The following is a 25,341-nucleotide window of genomic DNA, read 5'->3' on the forward strand; positions in this document are numbered from 1 at the left end:
CTACAGAAGAGACTTAAGATGCATTTCTTAGTATGTCCATATGAAAATGCTAAAACAAACTCATTTTACCCTACTCCATTTATATACATTTCTTGATTAATGGTTAGTCCATTTTGAGTCCCGGATTTAATACAGATTACCATCATTTAGCATCTGTGATAAAGACTGGGCTCGAAGTCATTGTCCAATAGCAAACATCTTCTTATATTAAATAAGACTTCAAAATGAAAAAACCCTTGAGAAGTCTTTTCAAAGAATAAGGTACTTCAGTGGTATCATTTAACAACTTATAATTGGTAGGAAAAATACAAAATCACTCTTCAGATTCATTGGAGATTCCCTGAAACTTTTACTAGGCCACATTTAGTCTAGTTTAAATTATTACATTGAGACTTTTGTTTCCCCTCTCTCCACCTAACCAGAAAAAAAAAAAACCCCAAAACTCTACTGAGTAGTTTGGCAACTTTCCTCTTCTTGGGAATTCCCTGGTGCTCCAGTGGTTAGGACTCGGTGCTCTCACTGCCGTGGGCTGGGGTTTAATCCCTGGTTGGGGAACTAAGATCCCACAAGCTGAGCAGTGCAGAACTTTCCTCTTCTTGAGTGAGGGAGAGAAGGTAGTAACTAGAAATAATCAGCCACTGCCCAACTACTGAGTCTACACCAAAGGGGATGAAGATCCCAGGGCCACACTGCAGTTTAATCAAAAAGCACAGAACAAAAGCATAGAACACCCAGAACTCCACATAAGAAGTGAGATAATACTAGAAAATTCAGCAACCGAAAAGGAAAGAAATAGGTTCCTACTAGCCTCCTCCTTTCTTTGTTTGCTTGCAGGATCTTAGTCCCCTGACCAGGGATTGAACCCAGGGCCCCTGGCAGTGAAAGCGCCGAGTCCTAACCACTGGACCACCAGGGAAGTCCTGCCTCCTCCTTTCTTTGGATAGTTCAGTCATTAAGGAAATACTGTGGATACAACTATGTAAATAACCATTTCCAGCAAAATTTTCAGCCTGCTTCTTAGGAAAGTACATGTGTAATGTCAATCCCCATGATAAAGAATTACTTAGGTTTTTATTTGGTCTTCACCATGAAGTTTAAGTAGAAACCCATTTCAAAGTATATGTGTAATGATTTAAATGCCCCACTCATATCTATCCTGGCTGTTTGTTTTTTGTTTTGTTTTTGTTTTTCTTTTTTTTTGTTTGTTTCTATGCCTGCTGTGTTTAACTACAGATATCTGTGTTTCTCTTTGAAATCTACTATTAGCCTTCACCTTATTGTGTGAAATCCCGGCTGAACACTGAAAACCAGTCTGCCTCTCTATGGCTGCTCTCATTTCCTCCACGATCACTGCTCCCACAGTGAGCTGTAGGTCTGGAGAGGTGGTGTTATCAGTCTGAAGAGAATCAAGCCATTGCAATAAGCCTTGTTTTCGCATTTCCTCTGAAAAGTTGAGAGGTAACAGTTAGACTTCTTTTTTAAAAAATCAAGGTTTTATTTGTGTTATCTAATGCAGAAATGCTTAGATTTCAGGTACTTTACATATGTAGGTTTTCACCAAAAATGGCAGCCGTTTTAGAAGACTATTCAGTATCACAACAGAGATAAATTTCTCCTTCATACCAATTCTAGCAGCCTTATCTCCCAGCATAGGCTGAACCTTATAAGCTCTAATAAGCAACAAATATTTTGTATTGTCTTTCATGAGTAATGATTTAAAAGTACATCTGTTTTCTCTCTCCAGTTTTTGAACTTTCTTCTTCCAACTTCCCTTGCACATCACCAGAAATTCTATTAAGTTACTCAATTAGAAAATATTCAGAATTATCGCACGCTTCAGTATAAACTTAAGTTAGCATTTATGTATTTTTAGAGACTGGTTCCAGTTGAATAGCTTAAGTCCAATCAGAGGCACTAGAAGATTTATTCTCTTGACAAACTATTTAAATTAGAAGTAGCTTTGTACCTTAGGGCTTTGAAAATACCTTACTATCCAATTTAGAACTAGTCATAGTTTTGAAAAACATTTTAAAAGTATTATATAACAAGGAAGTTAGGAAATATACACATGCTGTTTTAAAGAGGCTGTAATGAGGTATGAACAAGGCAAGAAAATTCAAAATATCTTGGAGACGCAGAGTGAAGGGTCACATATATGGAGAAGAGGAGGAAGATGAGCACATAGAAGGAAGTATTTTCCAGCTATTGAGGGCTGCTGTTTCTCTCCTTTGCTGGTCTATCTCCCTCCTCTAACACCGTAACTGCAGATATAGAGCAACGTTCTCCTCTTCTCTGTATATATGCTTTTTCTCTTGGTGAACTGGTACTGGCTTATGTTTCAATTTGTTTATGCTAAGTACATGCAAATCTTAATCTCTATCCCCAAACTCTTAACTTTAATCCCTTATTTCTACCTCCCTACAGAAAAAGTCTTCTTGAATTTTTCATTACAGTATCAAACAAAATACTACTAAAGTCAACCTTTATTATATCTTCCTCCCCAAAGGTTCTCTTTCCCAAACAACTCCCTATTTCTCTTAAAGGTTTAAAATCTAATATTGGCTTCTTTTTTTAAAAAATTAATTAATTTATTTATTTTTATTTTTGGCTGCCTTGGGTCTTCGTTGCTGCACACGGTCTTTCTCTAGTTACAGCAAGCAGGTGCTACTCTTCGTTGCGGTGTGCGGGCTTCTCATTGCGGTGGCTTCTCTTGTTGCAGAGCGCGGGCTCTAGTAGTTGCAGTACGCGGGCTTAGTTGCTCCTTGGCATGTGGGATCTTCATGGACCAGGGCTCGAACCCATGTCCTCTTCGATGGCAGGAGGATTCTTAACCACTGCACCACCAGGTAAGTCCCTTGGCTTCTTTTCTTTTATTCCCCTTTATTATAGTTACTTAGTTACCAAAGCCCACTTCAAAATATTTCACATATCCATTGCAACCCACTGTATTTTATTCAGCTTTTCTTCATTCTTGCCTAGGCCACCTCAAACTTCTTTGTTTGTGGTTTTTGTTTATTTGTTTTTGGCTGCACCATGCGGCATGTAGGATCTTAGTTCCCCCACCAGGGATCAAACCCATGCCCCTAGCAGTGGAAGCGCAAAATCTTAACCACTGGACCACCAGGGAAGTCCCCATAAATTTATAGTTAACTCTTAAAAATCACGTAGTGTTAAGTCTTCCAACTTAGTTCTTTTTCAAAATTGTTTGCCTATTCCACATCCTTTGCATTTCCATACAAATTTTAGAATCTGTTTATCAATTTCTATAAAATCCTGCTGGGATTTTGGAGGGAATGCAATGAATCTGTAGGTCAATTTGGGGAGATTTGAACTCTAATATTATTTAATCTTTCAGTCCATGAGCATGGTCTCTTCATTGATTTCATCTTTAATTTGTCAGTGATGTTTTGTAGTTTTCACTGAACTAGTTTTTCCACATATATTGTTAAATATATCTCTAATAATTTTATGGTTTTAATGCTATTCCTTTTTAAATGTCAACTTCCCATTTTAAATTTTAATATATAGAAATACAATCAATTTTTGCATATTGACTTTGTCCCCTGCAACCTTGCTAATCTCACTTATTCTAGGTTCTTTTTTTGCAGGGGGGAGTAGATTCCCTAGGATTTTCTATAAACATGGGCATGTCACCTGCATTTGACTAGAACTGTTCTAAGAGTGAGCACTGGTAATTTGTGCCAAAACTTCGGAATTAAACTGATAAACCTCTAGCTATGGCCCACAACTCTAGGGACCATAACTACAAAAGAGAAGTCCCTATACTGGTAACAGGTGTACCTTCCTCTGTGCTATGAGCTGATTAGTGCCTTCCAAGCTCCCTCTGGTTGTTGGCAGAATTTATCATCTTGGGGACTTCCCTGGTGGCAAAGTGGTTATGAATCCACCTGCCAAGGCAGGGGACATGGGTTCGATCCCTGGTCTGGGAAGATCCCACATGCCACGGAGCAGCTAAGTCTGTGCGCTACAGCTACTGAGCCTACGCTCTAGAGCCGGTGAACCACAACTACTGAGCCCGTGAGCCACAACTACTGAGCCCGTGAGCCACAACAGCTACTGAGCCCACGCCCCAGAGCCCGTGCTCCACAGCAAGAGAAGCCACCGCAATGAGAAGCCCACGCACAGCAACAAAGAGTAGACCCCATTCGCCACATCTAGAGAAAGCCCGTGCGCAGCAACGAAGACCCAATGCAGCCAAAAATAAATAAATTAATTAAAATAAATAAATTTATCATCTTGTGGCTGTAGGATTGAGGTCCCCATTTTCTTGCTGGCTGTCAGCAGAGGGCAGCTCTCAGAGCATAGCCATGGGGGCTTCTCCAAAGGCCCTCTTACAATATGGCAGCTTACTTTGTCAAAGCCTGCAAGCAGTCTAGCCAACTCTTACAGCTCTCAACTTTGGCAGTTGATTGATTTATTTTTTTAATTTTTAATTTTATTTTTATTATTATTATCATCTTTTTTTTGGCTGCTCCGGGTGGTATGTGGGGATCTTAGTTCCCTGACCAGGGATCAGATTCATGCCCGCTGCAGTGTAAGTGCGGAGTCTTAACCACTGGACCTCCAGGGAAATCCCTGATAGTTGATTTATATTTTTTTATACCACTACACAACTGTTTCTTATTATATGCATTCACATGTTCAATACTTGCTTAGAAATAAATGAGTTAAGAGGAGCAAACGGAGAACAAATGAGTTCTTTAGCTAACACAAACCAGTTACAAAATGGCCCCGAAGGGTAAGTTTTCACTCTGACAATTTTTGAGTTATTTTTAATTAATCTTACTACTTAAACTTTCCACACACATAACTATTTCAGAAACAGAAAAAACAAAGTTGCAAATGCAGCATGGCTGAGTAGGACCCATTAAGAGGCACCATGGTAAAGTTGAATGGGAACTTCAGTATAAAAACATCACAAATACCTCAACCCTTTTCCCTAGCTTTGAAATATGTCACATCCACGAAAAACAATTTCTGGGAGGGTATATGCACTTAGATCAGCTAATTTCTGTTATGAGGTTTTTTTTTTTATATTACACACATCATATGAAGACTCAGGAGTATGATATATCATCATAAATCATTTCCTAGACATTGTACTGTTCTGAGTACTCTAAATAATAAGATATCACTGCATCTCGAAGCTTAATATTTAAACTAGACACAATAAAGCAACTTCTTCCTTCATATATGAATACCTTTTATTTCCTCATACAGAAATACGATTTCTTTAAAACACTGGCATTTTATATAAAAATGTAAGAAAGATAGGTATAGAAGAGGCGCATGTCCATTTGAAGTAACATTTGACCTCCAACAAAGGTATGTACCATCATCTTCACCAGAGAGCTCTTCAACAATGAGTTGCCCTCCAAAACCAATGTAACGTGTAATAATAGTTCTTATTCTGAGGTGTGTAGGCTTCAGTGGGTCTGTGAATCTCCTGAAAACTACATGCAAAACTGTTTTACATGTAGATATGTATTTTTCTGAGGCAAGCAAGGGTCCACAGCTTTCAACAGATTTTCAAAAGGGCATATAGCCTTCAAAAAACCCTTAAACAGCAAATAATTTAAAGTACTATAAAACCAAACACAACCACACAAAATCTATGGGATGCAGCAAAAGCAGTCCTAAGAGGGAAGTCCATAGAGATACAGGCCTTCCTCAAAAAAACAAGAAAAATCTCAGGGACTTCCCTGGCGGTCCAGTGGTTAAGATTCTGCGCTTCCACTGCAGGGGGCATGGATTCAATCCCTGGTTGGGAACGAAGATTCCATATACTGTGTGGCGCAGCCAAAAAAAAAAAAAAACCAAAGAAAAACCCAGAAAAATCTCAAATAAACAATCTAACCTACTACCTATGAGAATTAGAAAAAGAAGAACAAACAAAACCTAAAGTCAGCAGAAGGAAGGAAATAATAAAGTATTATAAAACCAATTCCAAATGTTTATTTAAAAAAATTAGCTACACAGTAAAATGTAGTACACAAAACTAAGCCCCCGACAAAAAAGAAAGAAAAAAAACAATAACAGGACTTCCCTGGTGGTGCAGTGGTTAAGAATCCACCTGCCAGTGCAGGGGACATGGGTTTGTGCCCTGGTCTGGGAAGATCCCACATGCTGCGGAGCAACTAAGCCTGTGAGCCACAACTACTAAGCCTGCGCGTCTGGAGCCTGTGCTCCACAACGGGAGAGGCCGTGACAGTGAAAGGCCCGCGCACCGCGATGAAGAGTGGCCCCCGCTCGCCGCAACTGGAGAAAGCCCTCGCACAGCAACGAAGACCCAACACAGCCAAAAAAAACAAACAACAACCCCCCCCAAAAACCAACAACAACAACAACAAAAACACAACACAAAAAACAAAACCAAAAAACCCTTCCTTACTCTGATCCCAGAATAATAATAATAAATCAATAAAGGCAAATGTACCATAACTTTGCCTCCTTTAAGTGGCACATTACATTGTCCATTGTATTCTCCCTAAAGAACTAAAAGAGCTGCAGCCTCCACCTTGATAAACTCAGCTATCAGGATCAGAGAATAAAATAATTCCTCAATGGTCCTTCCCGTAAGTTTCCCTGGGTAGTTCCACCTCTACCCTTCAATACAACATATTAAAAGGCATCATACAACTGTTGACAGCAAAACTAAACTTTAATATCTTACATCTTACTTTAAAACATGGAACCCATGGAAAATTCACCACTGTAACTAGAAATAAACTAAACACTCTTGGAGCTTTTTCTGAACAAATCTGTATTGTTTCTACAAGTAATAACATATGCCCTGACAAGTCCCCCAAGAAGTTAACTTGCTATAGATTTGTATCCTTTTGGTTAACGTCCAACATTCAAAGATTTTCACTAAAAGAGCTCTTCTAAATAAGAATAATGTTGGGATTTCCCTGGTGGCATAATGGTCAAGAATCTGCCTGCCAGTGAAGGGGACACGGGTTCGATCCCTGGTCTGGGAAGATTCCACATGCCGCGGAGCAACTAAGCCCATGTGCCACAACTACTGAGCCTGTGCTCTACAGCCCATGTGCCTAGAGCCTGTGCTCCGTAACGAGAAGCCTGCGCACTGCAATGAAGAGTAGCCCCTGCTCACCCCAGCTAGACAAACCCCATGCACAGCAATGAAGACCCAGTGTAGCCAAAAGTAAATAAATAAAAAATAAATTAATTTTAAAAATAAATAAATAAGAATAATGTTACAAAATAAAGCTAAAGTACATGTTACAAGTGAAGGGGAGAATAGATACATTGTTTTGAATATAGCCATTATCATAAGTACTAGAAAATGTGTATGAAAAGGTGTTAAAAAGCTTCTAGATGCAGAATCTTTGCTCTGTGGACTCCAGCTGAATTCCACTTTCGTAATATTTTGATTAAAAAAAATAATAAGACCCGGATTAAAAGCAAGTTTTAATTGCCCTAATTTAATTCTAGTCTAAGAAAAATTTTTTTTTTGGCCACACCACACAGCATGCAGAACTTCCCCCACCAGAGATTGAACCCGTGACCCCTGCAGTAGTCTTAGCCACTGAACTGCCAGGGAAATCCCTAAGAAAATATTTTTAACCATCAAGTACATTTTATTAAAGCACTTTCATGCAGATTATATCTCAAGTTTTTATCAGGCAGATAAAGTAAACAAAGATAAGCTTACCAAAAAAAAATCACTTATCATTCTCCTACACATCAATAACCAAGTGGAGAATATAATAGAAAAAAACACAAAATAGTAATGGCAATTAAAAAAAATTAAAGCATCTAGGAACTAACATAATGAATGCACAAGACCTTTATAGAAAAAAGTAAAGCTTTAATAAGGATATTATAATTGGATACTCATGTAATAAAAAAAGGAATCTTGATCCCTACCTCACATCCTGCAGACACACACATAATGGATAGTAAATCTAAATGTAAAAGGCAAAACAATAAAGCTTCTAAAATAATATAGGAGAGTTTCTTCATGATCTTGAATAGGTAAAGAAGACCTTAAAAAATACTATCCATAAAGAAAAAAAAAGACAAACTGGACCAAATTAAAATTAAGAGCCTCTATTCATCAAAATCCACCATTAAGAGAGTAAAAAACAAGGGAATTCCCTGGCTGCCCAATGGTTAGGGCTCCACGCTTCCACTGCAGGGGGCACAGGTTCAATCCCTGGTTGGGGAACTGGAACCCCACATGCCGCACGGCGTGGCCAAAAAATTTTAAAAAAAAGAGTGAAATACAAGCCACAAACCAGAAGATGCTGCAATACATATATTTGATAATGACTCATATCCAGAATACATAAAGAAGTCCTATAGATGAATAAGACAATTAAACCAAAAAAATGGGCAAATACTTAAACAGGCACTTCATGAAAGAAGAATGGTCATCAACTTACAAAAAGGTGCTCAATTTCATTAACACCAGGAACATGCAGACTAAAACCATAATATGATATCACTATACACTCATCAAAATGGCTAAAAAGCGAAAGAGAAAAAAGCAAGTGTTGAAAAAGATGTGGAACAACTAGAACTCTCATATACCGCTAGTGGAATTATAAATCAGTATACCCTTTTTGGAAACCTTTCGGTAGTATCTACTAACGCTGAGTACAGGCAAACTAAAGCTGAATACAGACAAACCACATAACTGAGCGCTTCTAGTCATATGCTCAACAGAAATGCACACACTAAAAGATATTTACAAAAATGTTCATAGCAGCACTATTCTTAGTGGTCCAAAACTGGAAGAAACCCAAATATCCATGAAGAGTAGAATGGGTAAATTGTAGTATATTCATACAATGGAATACTACAGAAACTCAACCATATACAACAGAATGGATGAATCTCACAAAGACAATGTCGAGTGAATGAAGCCAGACTAAAGTATACACTGCATCATTTTAATTTTATAAAGTTCAAAAATAAGCTAAATAGAAATCAGGACAGTGGTTATATAGGAGAGGGGGGAGAGGAATAGATAATGACTGGGAGGGTAGGCAAGGGTTGCTTCTAGAATTCTGACATTTTTTGATCTGGGTGCTGCTTACAGAAGTGGGCTTACTTTGTGAAATCACTCAAGGTGTATACGTACAATTTATATACTTTATGTATATTACATCAGTTAAAAGTTTAGAGGAGAAAGAAAAAGGAAAACATACTGGATTCTAGATTTCAGAAGAAGCAGAAAATATAAATCAAAAATTTTAATTTAAAAAGTCACTAGAGCTTCCCTGGTGGCGCAGTGGTTGAGAGTCCGCCTGCCGATGCAGGGGGCACAGGTTCGTGCCCCTTTCCGGGAAGATCCCACATGCCGCGGAGTGACTAGGCCCATGAGCCATGGACACTGAGCCTGCGCGTCCGGAGCCTGTTGCTCCGCAACGGGAGAGGCCACAACAGTGAAAGGCCCGCGTACCGCAAAAAAAAAAAAAAAAAAAAGTTAATGGATGACAGACTTGGGAAAAGATATTTGAAGAGTCAAAAACAGACAAGGGACCAACAACTAGGATACACAAGGAGCTCTTCCAAAAACAAAAAAAAAAACCAATGGCAGAAATCCAATGGAAAATTGAATGAAGATTATAAATAAACAATTCACAAAAGTAGAAACTCAATAGGCTAACAAGTATATGAAGAGAAGCTCAACCTCAATTAGTAAAGAGAAGTATAAATTAAAACAAACCCCAAAATATAAAATACCCCTTTATAGCCATCACATTGGCAGGTACTTTAAAATATTAGATAATACCAATTGCTGGTGAGGATATGGAGGAAACAGGAATTCTTGTGTACTGTCAGAGGTAGGGCAAATTGTTACAGTTATTCTGGGGAGCAATTTGGCAGTATTTAGTGAAACTAAGTGTATGTGTATACCCTATAATCTAGCAGTCCACTCCTGAAAATACTTCCCAGAGAAACCCTTGCATATGTCCAAGAGGATTAATGAGGACATTCATCATATAAACAGAAGGACGTGAGAAGCAACCAATGAGCTCATCAGTAGGAAAAGGGTCTGTAAACATGGTAGATCCATACCACGGATTATGCTGCAATTAAAAGAAATCAATTACATATAAATACAGCTACATGAATAGATGTATAAAATCAGCAATGAAAGAAAATTAAGAATGAGACCTATAATAACAGTACTATCATGTAATTAAAAAGCACAAATTTTTTTAAACATTGTTTCACAGCAAATTAATGCAGTTTATACTCAACTGCATCTTTTTTTTTTAAATTTTATTGGAGTATAGTTAATTTACAATGTTGTATTAGTTTCAGGTGTACAGCAAAGTGAATCAGTCACACATATACATACAACCACTCTTTTTTTTAGATTCTTTTCCCATGTCATTACAGAGTATTGAGTAGAGTTCCCTGTGCTATACAGCAGGTTCTTATTAGTTACCTATTTCATATATAGTAGTGTGTATATGTCAGTCCCAATCTCCCAATTTATCCCTCCCCCACCACCTTATCCCCTGGTAACCATAAGTTTGTTTTCTACATTCGTGACACTACTTCTGTTTTGTACATAAGTTCATTTGTACCTTTTTTTTTTCAGATTCCACATATAAGCGATATCATATGTTTGTCTTTCTGTGTCTTACTTCACACAGTATGACAATCTCTAGGTCCATCCATGTTGCTACAAACAGCATTATTTTTGTTCTTCTTTATGGCTGAGTTATATTCCATTGTATATATGTAACACATCTTCTTTACGCATTCCTCTGTCGATGGACATTTAGGTTGCTTCCATGTCCTGGCTATTGTAAATAGTGCTGCAATGAACACTAGGGTGCATGTATATTTTTGAATTATGGTTTTCTCTGGGTATATGCCCAGGAGTGAGATTACTGGGTCATATGGTAGTTCTTTTTTTTTTTAACAACTTTTTTTTTTTTTAAAGATGTTGGGGGTAGGAGTTTATTAATTAATTTATTTATTTTTGCTGTGTTGGGTCTTCATTTCTGTGCGAGGGCTTTCTCTAGTTGTGGCAAGCGGGGGCCACTCTTCATCACAGTGTGCGGGCCTCTTACTATCGCGGCCTCTCTTGTTGTGGCTCACAGGCTCCAGACGCGCAGGCTCGGTAGCTGTAGCGCACGGGCTTAGTTGCTCCGCGGCATGTGAGATCCTTCCAGACCAGGGCTCGAACCCGTGTCCCCTGCATTAGCAGGCAGATTCTCAACCACTGCGCCACCAGGGAAGCCCAACAACTTTTTTTTTTTAACTTTATTTATTTTATTTATTTTTGGCTGTGTTGGGTCTTCATTGCTGCACATGGGCTTTCTCTAGTTGCAGCGAGCGGGGACTACTCTTAGTTGTGGTGCACAGCTTCTTACTGTGGTGGCTTCTCTTGTTGTGGAGCATGGGCTCTAGGTGCACGGGCTTCAGTAGTTGCAGCGCGCAGGATCAGTAATTGTGGCTTGTGGGCTCCAGAGCACAGGCTCAGTAGTTGTGGCACACAGGCTTAGTTGCTCCAGGGTATGTGGGATCTTCCCCAACCAGGGATCAAACCCGTGTCCCCTGCATTGGCAGGCGGATTCTCAACCACTGCACCACCAGGGAAGCCCCAATATCGTAGTTCTATTTTTAGTTTTTTAAGAAACCTCCATACTGTTCTCCATAGTGGTTGTACCAATTTACATTCCCACCAACAGTGTAGGAGGGTTCCCTTTTCTCCACACCCTCTCCAGCATTTGTTGTTTGTAGATTTTTTTTTTTTGCAGTAGGTGGGCCTCTCACTGCTGTTGTCTCTCCCGTTGTGGAGCACAGCCTCCGGACGCACAGCCTCAGCGGCCATGGCTCACGGGCCTAGCCGCTCCGCGGCGTGTGGGATCCTCCCGGACTGGGGCACGAACCCGTGTCCCCTGCATCGGCAGGCGGACTCCAAACCACTGAGCCACCAGGGAAGCCCTGTTTGTAGATTTTTTGATGATGGCCATTCTGACCAGTGTGAGGTGATACCTCATTGTAGTTTTGATTTGCATTTCTCTAATAATTAGTGATGTTGAGTACCTTTTCATGTGCTTAAAAAGCACAAGTTTTAAAAGCACACGTTATATGAGTCAGAGAAAGACAAATACTGTGTTATCACTTATATGTGGAATCTAAAAAATAAATGAATTAATACAACAAAACCAGAACAGACTCACAGATAGAGAGAACAAACTCGTGGTTACCAGTGAGGAGAGGGGAGGGGAAGGGGCAAGATAGGGGTAGGGGTTTTAGAGATACAAAATACTGTGCATAAAATAAATAAGCAATAAGGATACATTATGCAGCAATTATTTTATAGTAACTTTAAATGGAGTATAATCTATAAAAATAATGAATCACTATGTTGTACCCCTGAAAGTAATATAATAGTAAATCAACTATATTTAAATAAATAAATAAAAAATAAATGAAAAATGATAACAGCAGACAAATAAAAATAATTAAAAGCACATGTACAAAGCAACACTGTACAATTTATAAAGACATATACATATTTAAGAAGATATACATCAGTGAGTGCCAGAGGGTTTGTGGGGTAGGAAGGGAGAAGGGGGAATCACTATGAAGGGGAAAAGTAAAATAAGTAAAGTAAAATGAGAGAGGCCTTGAACAGCCCATCGATGACATTATCCTGATAACTGATTAGAAATTTTGAGTAATTCAACTCCCTGTTGTTTAGGTCCCCTTAAAAAAGCTCACTCTTCGGGCTTCCCTGGTGGCGCAGTGGTTGAGAGTCCGCCTGCCGATGCAGGGGACACGGGTTCGTGCCCCGGTCCAGGAAGATCCCACAGGCCGCGGAGCAGCTGGGCCCGTGAGCCGTGGCTGCTGAGCCTGCGCGTCCGGAGCCTCTGCTCCGCAATGGGAGAGGCCACAACAGTGAGAGGCCCGTGTAACGCAAAAAAAAAAAAAAAAGCTCACTCTTCGTATGAACCAAGTTACAATAATATAAATTAACCTACAAATAATAGAAGTGCGCAGTCAGCCTTCTACTGATAACTTTAACCTGCCCTAGTTATGTCTCAAGAGAAACTTGATGTTAATACAGATTTCACAGCTTCTCAACATCTATATACCTGGAAAGATAAAAGAATTTGTATATCCTTCCATGTGAGTCCTTGTGATTCATTCATGTTGTAGTTTAAGTTTCCTTTCAATCAATCCAAGAAGGAGCAGTGTGACCAAGCAAAGCAGGTTCCAAAGGCAGGAAGCAGAAGCAATATGATGCTATGCAAGTACCTTTCTGAACAGTCCCTTCTGCTGTTGTAGGGCTTTGGGGCAACCCTTCAATGCAGGTGGTTGGCAATAAGTCTGCTGAGAGAGGCTGACCTTGGAGCTTTTGCAGTCTCTCTTGTACAGCACTGGTCAGGTCTACATAAGCCTCATCAATGCTGGCACGTTCAATCACAGCAAAACGAGACATTACCTCCATCACTTCCACACTGGCTTCCCGGTACCTAAGAGCATGAGAGCACAATATACTCACACACATACAGAGCAAGGAAAGGATGCTCTATTGCAGTAGTTGGTGTTCTTTCACAGACTCTTAAGTATAATCACTCCAAGGTATTTTTAAGAATATTTGATAAACTAAGTGTATATATGTTTTTGCAAATCATATTTTTATTTTTATAACCTGGCATCTCAGGTTATTAAAATAATAATTTAAAATTACCAGGTCTTTATTAATAACTCTCTGGTCTACAAACTCATTCCTAAATTTTCTAAAACTGCCTTTGTTCATTATTTGATGAAGATTTTAAGAGTAAAATAAATGATCCAGTTTTAAGTTGGTGGCATGTGGCTTTTCAAAATCACACTCTGAAGTCAACTATATTTCTGGGAAGTTACACTGTCTTTCCCAGCATAAAATTCTATTCAATGCAACGTCGCATATGTCCATTAGCTGAATTAATTCTACTTTAGGGTTACAGTATTAATCTTCAGTCAAATCTGTCTTCTTTTCTGGCAATAATCCCAATGTGAGGTTGGCTATGACACTCCACCTTTAGACTTCTAATCTTCTAATTGATAGGTGAATTCAGGGGTATCTCAAGTCCCAAGTCAAAGCATGATCCCTACACATACCACCCCACACAGTATAGTGTACTGTGAGAACGTGGAGATCTGAAAATGAATCCTCAGTCTTCCACTTCCTAACTGTGCGAACTTAAATTATTTAACCTCTCTAAATTGGTCCCTCATTTGTGTGTGGGGGAGTGGGGGGGATAATACTAGAACCTTCCTTATAACAATGTGAGATTTAAGAGACACTGCCAATGAAGAATTTAACACAGTGCCTGGCATATGACATATGTTCACTATACACTAGCTATTAGGATTATTATAATGACTGGGGCTTGTATCTACCTCTAACTTGGCTATGCCTATACTAATGCCTCCCATTCCAAGGCTAACTTTCTAAAATCTGGGCAGAGATAGCTCAGTTCAAAAACAGAAAAATTAAGCTTCTTTGGGACTGTTCAATTCTGGCAAATAATTCTAGATATTGCACTAGAATGTGAGTTTGACTCAGCCTTCTCTGGAAAAACTCTTATTAGTTTCACAGTCAATTTAATTACTTCAAACACTTCAGACTTTTGGCCTGAGAACATGGGAAGTGGAATTAAGTTTTAATTATAACAACCAATTGTTAAATAATTAAGGAACTGAAAGGGTATTAAGGGTGGCAATTATTATAGGTAATAATGATTCCAAACTGTTCCTAAAACGCAATATTAAAATCTGTTTTCATTCCACACTGAAAATTTAGCTGACTAAAGGGAACTTTTTCAGATGTTATTTACATAAAACGAATTAGAAACATGAGTTCCTAGCCTCATGAAATGCTTCCAACTCTTCCATTCCCCTTACACAAGCTTTTCTTCTTACTTGGTGAGGTTAGCTTTTCCATGGGACTCACGAACTTGTGCCAGTAGAAGATCTGGACATAACTTCTTAGCATCTTCTGCCCACATGTATCTAGTGACCCCAAATGCACGAGCTTCATAACTTACTGAAATGATTCTAAGGTTAGGAAAAAAAGAGGAACAGAAAAATATTACATGATCACAAGCAAAAATAATTAAAATTTAACATGATGAATAGGTTATAAACATAATAGTATAAACTTTTTGGTCACTGATGCTACTATTCATTCTCAAACATAGCAGTTCAGAATCCCCCAAAACAGGACCTAGCATAGTGCCACGTATTCTTTTTTTTTTTTGCCATGTATTCTTATAGATTAAAACAGTAGTTGAGAGTTACAACAATAACTATGATACATACCCACCACCCTTCCATGATTTGTACTGTGCAACTGCACAAGGTTTATTCCTCAAATGAGGATTTTGCCGCTGTTCCACTTGAACAAAAAAACAGTCCATGTCCACTAGAGTAATTACCCGGTCTTGTCCATTAGCCATTTTTCTGTAAGACAATATTTTATGGACAGTTAGAAAGGATATTGAATAAAAAGTGCCAAAGAAAATTATACTTCCATTCTTCAGTTGTTGAATTACCATAAGCATGGGAACATGGAAACTAACAATAATGAAACAGGCATTTTCATATACTGCTGGCAGGAAAATAATAAACTGATACAACTTTAGAAAGGTAATAAATATTGAAAGCTTTAAAGAATATCCATCCCCCCAAAGAATTGAACACTTCACAAAAGAAGATATACAAATAGTCAACAGTCACATGAAAATGGCTCAACATCATTAGTCATAGGGAAATGCAAATTAAAACCACAATACAGGCTTCCCTGGTGGCGCAGTGGTTGAGAGTCCGCCTGCCGATGCAGGGGACACAGGTTCGTGCCCCGGTCCGGGAAGATCCCACATGCCGTGGAGCGGCTAGGCCCGTGAGCCATGGCCGCTGAGCCTGCGCGTCCGGAGCCTGTGCTACGCAACGGGAGAGGCCACAACAGTGAGAGGCCCACGTACCGCAAAAGAAAAAAAAACCACAATGCACGTCAATGGAGGGATAAAGTCAACAGTTAATCTAGTTGACAGACAAATCTCAAATATAAGTTCAGGGAAAAGAGAAGCAGAAAATGATATATAACATCAAAGCATTCATGTGAATTTTTAAAACTTTTTATTTTGAAATACTTTTACACTTACAGAAAAGTTGCAAATATAGTAGGGTTCTCCTATACCCAGTTTCCCCTAAAGCTAACATTTTATACAGCACAATTATCAAAACTAAAGAATGAACATTAGTATAATATTCACACTACAAACTTTACTTGAATTTTACCAGTTATTCCACTAATGTTCATTTTTGGTTCCAGGATCCAGCTTAGGATCCAGTCTTAGTCTTCACGTCTCCTTAGTCTTCTCCAATCTGTGACATTTCATGTTTTTCATGACCTTGACACTTTTGAAGGGAACTACTCAGTTGCTTTGAGAATGTCTCTCAGTTTAGGTTTGTCTGATGTTTTCTCTTGATTAGACTGAGGTTATGCATTTTTAGCAAGAATATTATGGAAGGGTTCTGCTTTTCTCAGTGTATCATGTTGGGAGGTACATGATGTCACTGTGTGTTAATACTGGTGATGTTAAGCATATCATTTAGTTGAGATAGTGTTTGCTAGGTTTCTCACTGTAAAGTTACTATTTTTTCCTTTCAGGAGAGATACTTTGAGACTATGCAAATACCCTGTTTCTCCTCAAACTTTCAACCACTAAGCACCCATCAGTGGATCTGGCCTGTCACAATTTGTGATGTTCTAAAGGTGATTTTCTACCCATTCATGTAAATTTTTGAAGACAAAAAGAAAACAATACTACATACTATTTGTAGACAGACATATATAAAGGTATGGATGCTAGACTGAAAGAACAAACCTTATACACAATGAATACAGACTAACGTTTTCATTTAACATTGTTAGAAATCTAAAAGGATTCAGTAAACTAAAGCAGTGGCTCTGCAAACTTTGCTACAGATTAGAATCACCTAGGAACCTTTAATACTATTGATTTCTGGCTTCTACCACCAGACATGTAACTTAATTGGTATGGGTGTGACCTGGCCATCATGATTTCTAAAAGCTCTCTCTAATAAGCTCTCTCTTATGATTTTTATTTTTATTTATTTATTTAATTTTGAAAGAAGGCATCAGGGATTAGAAGTTGGGTGCAGAATGGCTTCATTTAAAGAAAAAGAGAAAAAGGAAGACAATAATCTTTGGTTTATTATTAAAGAAAGAATTCGTGTGTGTGTGTGTGTGGGCGGGGGGGCGGTACGCGGGCCTCTCACTGTTGTGGCCTCTCCCGTTGCCCAGCACAGGATCCGGATGCGCAGGCTCAGCGGCCATGGCTCACGGGCCCAGCCGCTCCGCGGCATATGGGATCTTCCCGGACCGGGGCACGAACTTGTGTCCCCTGCATAGGCAGGCGGACTCTCAACCACTATGCCACCAGGGAAGCCCTCTCTCATGATTTTTAAAAGCAGAGATTGAAAACCACTGACTTAAAGTAAATAAGATATTTGTGGAAACACAGTAATTCATGATTTAAATATGAGAGAACACAGGTTATACAGTTGAGTAAGCACTCAACTGTATTCTTCTTTTTTTTTTTTTTTTGCGGTACGCGGGCCTCTCACCGCTGTGGCCTCTCCCGTTGCGGAGCACAGGCTCCAGGCAAGCAGGCTCAGCGGCCATGGCTCACGGGCCCAGCCGCTCCGCGGCATGTGGGATCTTCCCGGACCGGGGCACGAACCCGTGTCCCCTGCATCAGCAGGCGGACTCTCAACCACTGAGCCACCAGGGAAGCCCAACTGTATTCTTTTTTTAAAAAAGTATCAAAAATTAACATTCACCTTGAAAAAAGTGTCATGCAACTACAAAGCTGGAAGATTAGGGAAAAGAAAATGATGAATTCAAAAAATCAGAGTATTCAAGGCATTAATTCCTTACAAATTCCACTCACCTAAAACAGGCAGAACGTAATACTTTAAACATTTATAAGTTAAAACCATAACATGCCAGAAATCACTTTACCTTGAAGTGTCTTTTGTACAGTCCTGGAACAGATAACGCCAAAGTAAAAATAGTAAATGCATTGTCACACACACACACCCAGGTAAGTACATTAGATGCAAACACTAGAAGTGGAGTATGAACAGGGAGCAGTGATTTAAGTAGAGCAAACATTTCCTAAATATACAACACCAAGACGGATATTCAGATTTTAACTGTTTTAGTTTTCAGTTTATGTATTTTGCTGGAGAAAGCAAGAGTTTTTTAAAGATGAAAAATGAAACATACTCTCTGCCAAAACCCTCCTTTGGGAATAAGGATTACACTATTTTGAAGTCATATAAATATTATATACATATATGATATACATATATATTTCATATATATGATATATGTAGCACTTCAAATGATCAAAACTGTACAAACCTTCGGTATTTGCAATTATTCATCATTAACGATCTCGATTTACCCCAATCTTTAAAAACAAGTTTGGTGCCAGTCAGGTGATAACACACCCAAGGAAAATACGTACAGGTGAAGAGGGAGGTTTAAGAGCTACCATTTTCTTTCCACAAGAAAAATCCTCTTAAGAGGCAATACCAGGGCCTTTTCTCTCTGTGAGCAAGTATTTCTATTTCATGTAATTTCGGCCCAATGTTGTCCCCAGTCACTGCTATATTATACAACCAATAGCCAAGGCAACATGAAAAGTCTAAAAACAGAGATACAGAACTGTTCTAAATTCTCTTACCAATGTGACAACACTTGGCAAAACCGCCACCAGCGGACGCCACCGATGCTGGACTCGGTGTCCACTGGAAGGACGATGAAGTGGTCTTGAATATCCGTCTCCTTTCCGGGAACGGATCAGTCGGTTTCGAGAGAGATTTATTCCCGGCAACGACGGAGAAAAGGACCTAAGCGCGCTGACGATCCTCGCCCTGGCAGCAGCCGGCACAGCCGGGCGGGTCCAGCCTTAGCCACCGAGATCTGCTCACAGCCTTTCCGACAGTTATTCGCCGCGCGCGCCGCCGAGGGCCGTTGACGCGCCTGCGCACCGTGGCCCCTAAGTCTCTCGCTCCGCCCACCAAGGAGCAACAGTCAAAAGGAAGTAGCCACTTCCGCGGGCGCATGCGTACTGGAGGGTCGGGCGCGTGCGCAGCGCTGGCTTTTTCCCGGCTGGGTCTTCTGCGGCTCGCGCTCCTCCTCCCGCTCCCCACCGTCCCCCTTAAGCCCGCCGCGGCCGGGTACCAGCGTGTGGTCCCGCCAACGGAGCGATCCGTGCCTCGTGCTTCCGGGACGTCCGTTGTGCGCGCTTGCTGCGCGTGGCACTAGTCATGTCGATGGATCAAGTGAACGCGCTGTGCGAGCAGCTGGTGAAAGCGGTGACGATCATGATGGACCCCAGCTCCACCCAGCGCTACCGGCTAGAAGCCCTCAAGGTAGCTGGAGTCTGTCGCCCCGGGCCTGCTCCGAGACCCTCCCCCAGCCCCAGCAGTACCGGCGCAGCCCAAGACCCTGGCCGTCTCCCGCCCACGCGGCCCCTGGACCTCGGTCCCCAACCCCCGGGGGCCCTCCCCTCGCCGCTTTCCGCGCCTCTTCCCACTCCCCGCCTTCTGTGCTCGCCGCTCCTGCCCTTCTCCCGGGACGCTGTCGTCCCTAGCTCTCTGTGGCCGTCTCATCTCACCACCACTTCCCACTGCCCTCTCCTCCCCCCTCGCCACTTCTGTTTGCTCTTCTCCGTACCACGACTCCCTCCACAGCCTGCTGCACCCACTTTATTCCCTCAAACCCCACATCCCTGCATCCCCTCGCTTTCCCGTGGCGCACCTGTCCAGCCCATGTCCAACCCGTCCCCAACACCGGCCACATTCTTTATAGTCTCCGCTGCACTAAACGTTTCCTTGCTGACCCACTCCTGACCCGCCCTAACCGAGCTCCAGCCCCTCTAGTGCCCCTTAACACCCTTACACCTCTCCATAACCCACTTCTGTGTCTTGGGTATTTCTGGCCTAATTCTCACCCCACCCCTCCATGTTTTTTATTGTGTGATATTCTTAGGCTTTGCGCAAAGATGAACTTCTACCACTTACTTTGCATTTTCACAAGGGTCTTTTGGTTTCCTGAAAGTAGTTTTCTTGAGTGTCGGATGCTCTGCTACCGGGACTGACTCTTGTAGTGTAATTTGGGAATGCTAATACAAAACCAATGGGGGTGCTAATACAATTCGAGTTTATTCCCCCATCAAACAATGTATGTGGGCTGTGAGAAATGACCTCTAGGAAGAAATATTTGTGCCGTGTGTATTTTAAGAGATGTAACTTCATAAAGTGGAGTGAGCATCACTTGGAGGAAACTTTACAACATATAGATGTATGCCACAGGATTTGGAATCAGAAATATTTGGGTTCTATTAGTTTCTCTTTTACTATGAAATACTATAGACACAAAAGTAGAATACTGCAACGGTCTTGTGTATACCCATCACCTGAACTCAGCAGCTGTAAAGATTTTACCACATTTGCTTTATCCCTCGCCCCACCAAAGGTTTTTAAAGCAAATCCTAGAAATTGTCATTTTACCTGTATACTTCAGGGGTATATCTCTAACAATTTTTTACTCATTTATGTCAAATTTATTTTTTCTAACACTAATTGGCCATTGCATGGGAAATCTGGAACTATCAAAGTGAAAGGAATGTTTATCAGTTCTTTATTCATATAATATTGATCTAGATTTTGCAGGTTAAAAATATAGCTCAGGGGCTTCCCTGGTGGCGCAGTGGTTGAGAGTCCACCTGCCGATGCAGGGGACACGGGTTCGTGCCCCGGTCCGGGAAGATCCCACATGCCGCGGAGCGGCTAGGCCCGTGAGTCATGGCCACTGAGCCTGCGCGTCCGGAGCCTGTGCTCCGCAATGGGAGAGGCCACAACAGTGAGACGCCCGCGTACCGCAAATATATATATATATATATATATATATATATATATATATATATATATATATATAGCTCAGGTTGGAGTTGAAGATGAAGTTTTCTGTTTTTAGTCCACACTCTCTCTTGGCTCCTAAGGGAAACACTAACTTTTCTTCTTTTCAGTTTTGTGAGGAGTTTAAAGAAAAGTGCCCTATATGTGTCCCTTGTGGCTTGCGGTTGGCTGAGAAAACACAAATTGCCATCGTCAGACATTTTGGCCTTCAGATCCTGGAACACGTTGTCAAGTAAGGAGCTTTTGGACCTTACCACTGAAGTGTGTGAGAGAGCAAATCTTTATTTAGTGTATAACTCATAGAGGTACTGTTCAGGTGAGTAGAAAAGAGCAATCCCCAGGGAGAAAGGAATGATTCCTGAGAGGTTATCACAACCTCACGGGAGCTCTCATTCAGAACTTAACCTTTCTCAAGTTTCTTCATCTGTGTAAAGTGCATAGTACATACTAAGCATTCTGCAAGTATTAGCTCATAGTCATTTAGCTAGCATTTATTGAGCTCCTAATATATGCCAACAGACCTCAGATTTTTTTAGAATAATGCAGTGTATAGGTAAATGAATCTCTGATTAGGCAACACGCCTTTAATTTCTTTTCTTTTCTTCTTTTCTTTTTTAAGTTTGAGTGTGAATGGCAAATTCTAAGCAAGATTATATGAGAATAACTGAAAACCCTTCCTAACTTGAGTCTCCTACTCCCAGTGCCTATCAGAAGCATCAGCTTTTAAGATTTAGCCACAGTTTTTCTGGAATTGTGCTATTACTTTCCAGTAATTTGGGAATTACTGAACTGAAACCAGTTCAGAAAGGAAGTTAGTGTTTTCAAATTCTATTTTCTTCTGAAAATCAGCTACATTTTCGCAGTTGTCCCAGGTACATATTTGCTTTTGGTCTGTCAATAAAATCAAGGAGAAAAGCTCATCTGTGCACAGATCCTGTGTGGATTCTAATTAATGGACTGCTGCGTATATAAAACTCTTTTTTTCTGTTAGCATTTTGGTTAAATGTGGACTGTTTCTGTCCATTCTTTGAAGGATACCAAAATCCAAAGTATAGTTTCTTAGTGAAATCACCAGCATTATTTTAACACAGGAATCAAAGCTAATCTGTTCTGAAGAGAAGACTTCTAATTTAGTTCTGTTGACTTTATGCATTTTGGTGGCCAGGTTTCGGTGGAACAGCATGTCTCGATTGGAGAAGGTCTATCTGAAGAACAGTGTCATGGAGCTGATTGCAAATGTAAGGAATGGTTGGTTGGAAGTCCTGTGTTTCCGAGGTAGTTTAGACAAACTGTAACTTTTCCAATGTAGCATTTGTGTAAAAATTCACTGCTTCTACATAGGTCAAACAGCATGCTTTATATAATATTAAACGTTACCTTCAAGATAAAAAGAACCACCATCACTAGAAATCACAGTTCATCACGTTTCTCTTACTGGATTTAATTAATCCCTTATGTGTTGACTTCTGTTTTTAAAATTATGAAGACAGGGCAGAGAGATTAAACATTTTCAGCAAATGAGTAAGAGTCTTAGATTAATCAATTCTAAATTAGATTACACTTTGCTATTTGTTTCCTTTTATTCTAAAGTGAATTACTTTATGATATTAGCAATAAAAAATATGCTGAATGAGTTTGACTCAGGAGTTAGAATATGACTTTGAACATGTTTAGAATCCATAGCCTTTTATGTTCTGTTTCACAAAGGGCATGAAAATGGGAATTCACACCCCTTTACGTCCCCAAAGTCTAGTGTTGTTAATAGAAAAAAAAAATTCCCTTCAAAATTATTAACTTAGCTAGCTAAGGATTTGTATTTTATTAATTCTGGGGAAACTTGATAGAAGTCATAATTCATTAGTCTTGATATCAAACTTCAGAAGAGAGTCCCAGTAATGGTCTTTCTGTATCTTCTAATACTAGAACTATTGGTAAAATATTCAGTTACTCCTTATTGTCCCACTTTATCAGCCTCTCCATGTGTTCCTTATTTCCATACTTTTCCACCCTGGCCCTCTTACAAAATGAAAACAATCAATATGAGAGTCTCTTCAGTTTGTAAAGGAGAAGAGCAGTGATGTCTTCCTTGCTCCATGAGACAGCCATTTTATTAGCTGATGCAACCCTCTGTTAAGCTTTAAGTGGGAAGGATGATTAATGAGAATTCAGGACAGGTGACTCAGATATGGAGAACAGGTTTGTTTATTCTGTTTAGTTTAAAAGTAGGCCTGCTCATGAGTTTCATACACTTTTACAGCCCAATTTTTTCCCTTGAATTCAGTCTTGCAGACCTCTTAATATCTCTTATTCTTTTTCAGGGAACACTGAACATTTTGGAAGAGGAGAACCATATTAAAGATGTTCTGTCTCGAATTGTAGTAGAAATGATCAAGCGGGAGTGGCCACAGCACTGGCCTGACATGCTAATAGAATTGGACATTCTTTCCAAACAAGGGGTATGTAGTACAGCTGTATCAATTCAGGGTTTTTTTTAATTTTTTTTTTTGTTTTTTTTTTTGCGGTACGCGGGCCTCTCACTGTTGTGGCCTCTGCCGTTGCGGAGCACAGGCTCCGGACGCGCAGGCTCAGCGGCCATGGCTCACGGGCCCAGCCACTCCGCAGCATGTGGGATCTTCCCGGACCAGGGCACGAACCCGTGTCCCCTGCATCAGCAGGTGGACTTTCAACCACTGCGCCACCAGGGAAGCCCCAATTCAGGTTTTTGTTTTTGTTTGCTCTTCAGGATGTTTTTGGTTGGTTTGTTTGTCTTGTCAGCAGAAAAGAGCCTTTGGTCATATTTATAATGAAAAACATATTTCAGTTTCATTTAACTACCTTCTCTCTATTGGTATAGGAAACACAGACAGAATTAGTGATGTTCATCCTTTTGCGACTGGCAGAGGACGTAGTGACCTTTCAGACTCTACCCCCTCAAAGACGAAGGGATATCCAGCAAACGTTAACCCAGAACATGGAAAGAATCTTCACTTTTCTACTTAACACACTTCAAGAAAATGTAAACAAGTACCAACAAGTGGTAAGGGATAAATACCACCTCCCTAAAGTTCTGTTTTCTAATATGAGTGGGTTTGTTTGTTTTTTAAAGTTAATCCTTTAGCAAGAAACTAGAGTGTTCAGTTTAGTAAACGGAACGGCTATTTTATAAGCAAAAAAGAAACAAAGATGACAGGAAAAACTGGAATTAATTTTCTAAGAAGCGCAATTCAGTGAGTTTCCATACCTACCAGAAAAAAATAATTCCTTTTATAGTAAGAAAATTCCTAAGAAAATAGTATAAAAATGAAGATTAATTTCTTTTTTTGTTGTTTAATTTATTTTTAAAATTTTGGCCATGCCGTGCAGCTTGTGCGATCTCAGTTCCCTGACCAAGGATTGAACCCGGGTCATGGCAGTGAAAGCACCGAATCCTAACCACTAGACCACCAAGGAACTCCCTGTAGGTTAATTCTTAATATTTGAAACCCAGATTCCTGATAGGTCAGGATAGTATCCCTGTTAAATTTCGATGTCCCATTTAGTCTTGGTCCCTTTTGCAGTGGAAACTGTGCCAAGTTTTATTAATCTTGATTACACGATTCCTGGTATTTCTTCCTGATGAGGTTTTTCTTCTGCAGAAAAAGGCAAACCAGATACTGTCTTTCCAATCATTGTCAGTTTTAGCAGAGAGCCTTTAGAAGAAGGCTGTGTGAAAGTTAATCTAGTACCATGGTTCTCAAAAGGAGGGGCGATTTTGCCCCCCAGGTTGTCACAACTAGGGGTTGCTACTGGCCTCTAATGGGTAGCCAGGCACGATGCTAAACATTCTATAATGCCCAGAACAGTCTTCCAAAATAATTTTCTGACCCAAAATGTCAATAGCATTGAGGTTTCAGAACCCTAATCTGGAATCCTCATACATGCTTATTTCACACAAAAAAAATCATTAAAATTTGGGTTGCCAGGGGTTTTCTGCCCCTGACATCTTCCTTAAGTCTATTTTCAGGGAAGCAGTAGATACTAACACAAATGATGACAAGGTACTATTGGTGTCAGGGTAGGGAGAAACTCACAATGAATACCTAATATATGCTATATACTTTTTCTTTTTTTTTTTTAACATCTTTATTGGAGTATAATTGCTTTACAATGGTTATATACTTTTTCTTGCTTTACATGTTATTTAATCCTCAAAACAACCCTAAGAGAAAGTATTGTCTCCATATTATGGATGAGGAAACTGAATTTCAGAGAATAATTATTGAAGATCCTCTAATAAATGATTATAGTGGAATTCACACCCCATTCTTTTTAGCA

General features: G+C 40.0%; 2 protein-coding genes across 3 annotated transcripts in view; one reads left to right on the plus strand and one right to left on the minus strand.

Annotated features, from left to right (window-relative positions):
- POLH (DNA polymerase eta) overlaps positions 1-19,041 on the minus strand; it is a 29,825-nt gene extending 10,784 nt beyond the window's left edge. The window contains exons 1-5 of one of the 2 annotated variants that reach the window (XM_060021755.1): positions 18,789-19,041; positions 15,447-15,471; positions 14,932-15,066; positions 13,279-13,496; positions 1,274-1,443 (exon numbers count right to left, since the gene is read on the minus strand). In XM_060021755.1, the coding sequence (XP_059877738.1) occupies positions 1,274-1,443; positions 13,279-13,496; positions 14,932-15,066; positions 15,447-15,460 (537 nt within the window). In that variant the 5' untranslated portion in view covers positions 15,461-15,471; positions 18,789-19,041. Of the gene's footprint in view, positions 1-1,273; positions 1,444-13,278; positions 13,497-14,931; positions 15,067-15,330; positions 15,472-18,788 lie in introns of both variants that reach the window. The other variant, XM_060021753.1, reaches the window with a different exon arrangement.
- Positions 19,042-19,214: 173 nt separating this feature from the next.
- XPO5 (exportin 5) overlaps positions 19,215-25,341 on the plus strand; it is a 46,241-nt gene continuing 40,114 nt past the window's right edge. Inside the window, exons 1-5 of the mRNA XM_060021761.1 lie at positions 19,215-19,479; positions 21,138-21,259; positions 22,193-22,265; positions 23,346-23,483; positions 23,882-24,064. Coding sequence (XP_059877744.1) covers positions 19,375-19,479; positions 21,138-21,259; positions 22,193-22,265; positions 23,346-23,483; positions 23,882-24,064 — 621 coding nt within the window. The 5' untranslated portion in view covers positions 19,215-19,374. The remainder of the gene's footprint in view (positions 19,480-21,137; positions 21,260-22,192; positions 22,266-23,345; positions 23,484-23,881; positions 24,065-25,341) is intronic.

The sequence above is a fragment of the Delphinus delphis genome, chromosome 10, assembly GCF_949987515.2.
Source record: "Delphinus delphis chromosome 10, mDelDel1.2, whole genome shotgun sequence".
In the NCBI taxonomy this organism is placed as follows: domain Eukaryota; kingdom Metazoa; phylum Chordata; class Mammalia; order Artiodactyla; family Delphinidae; genus Delphinus; species Delphinus delphis.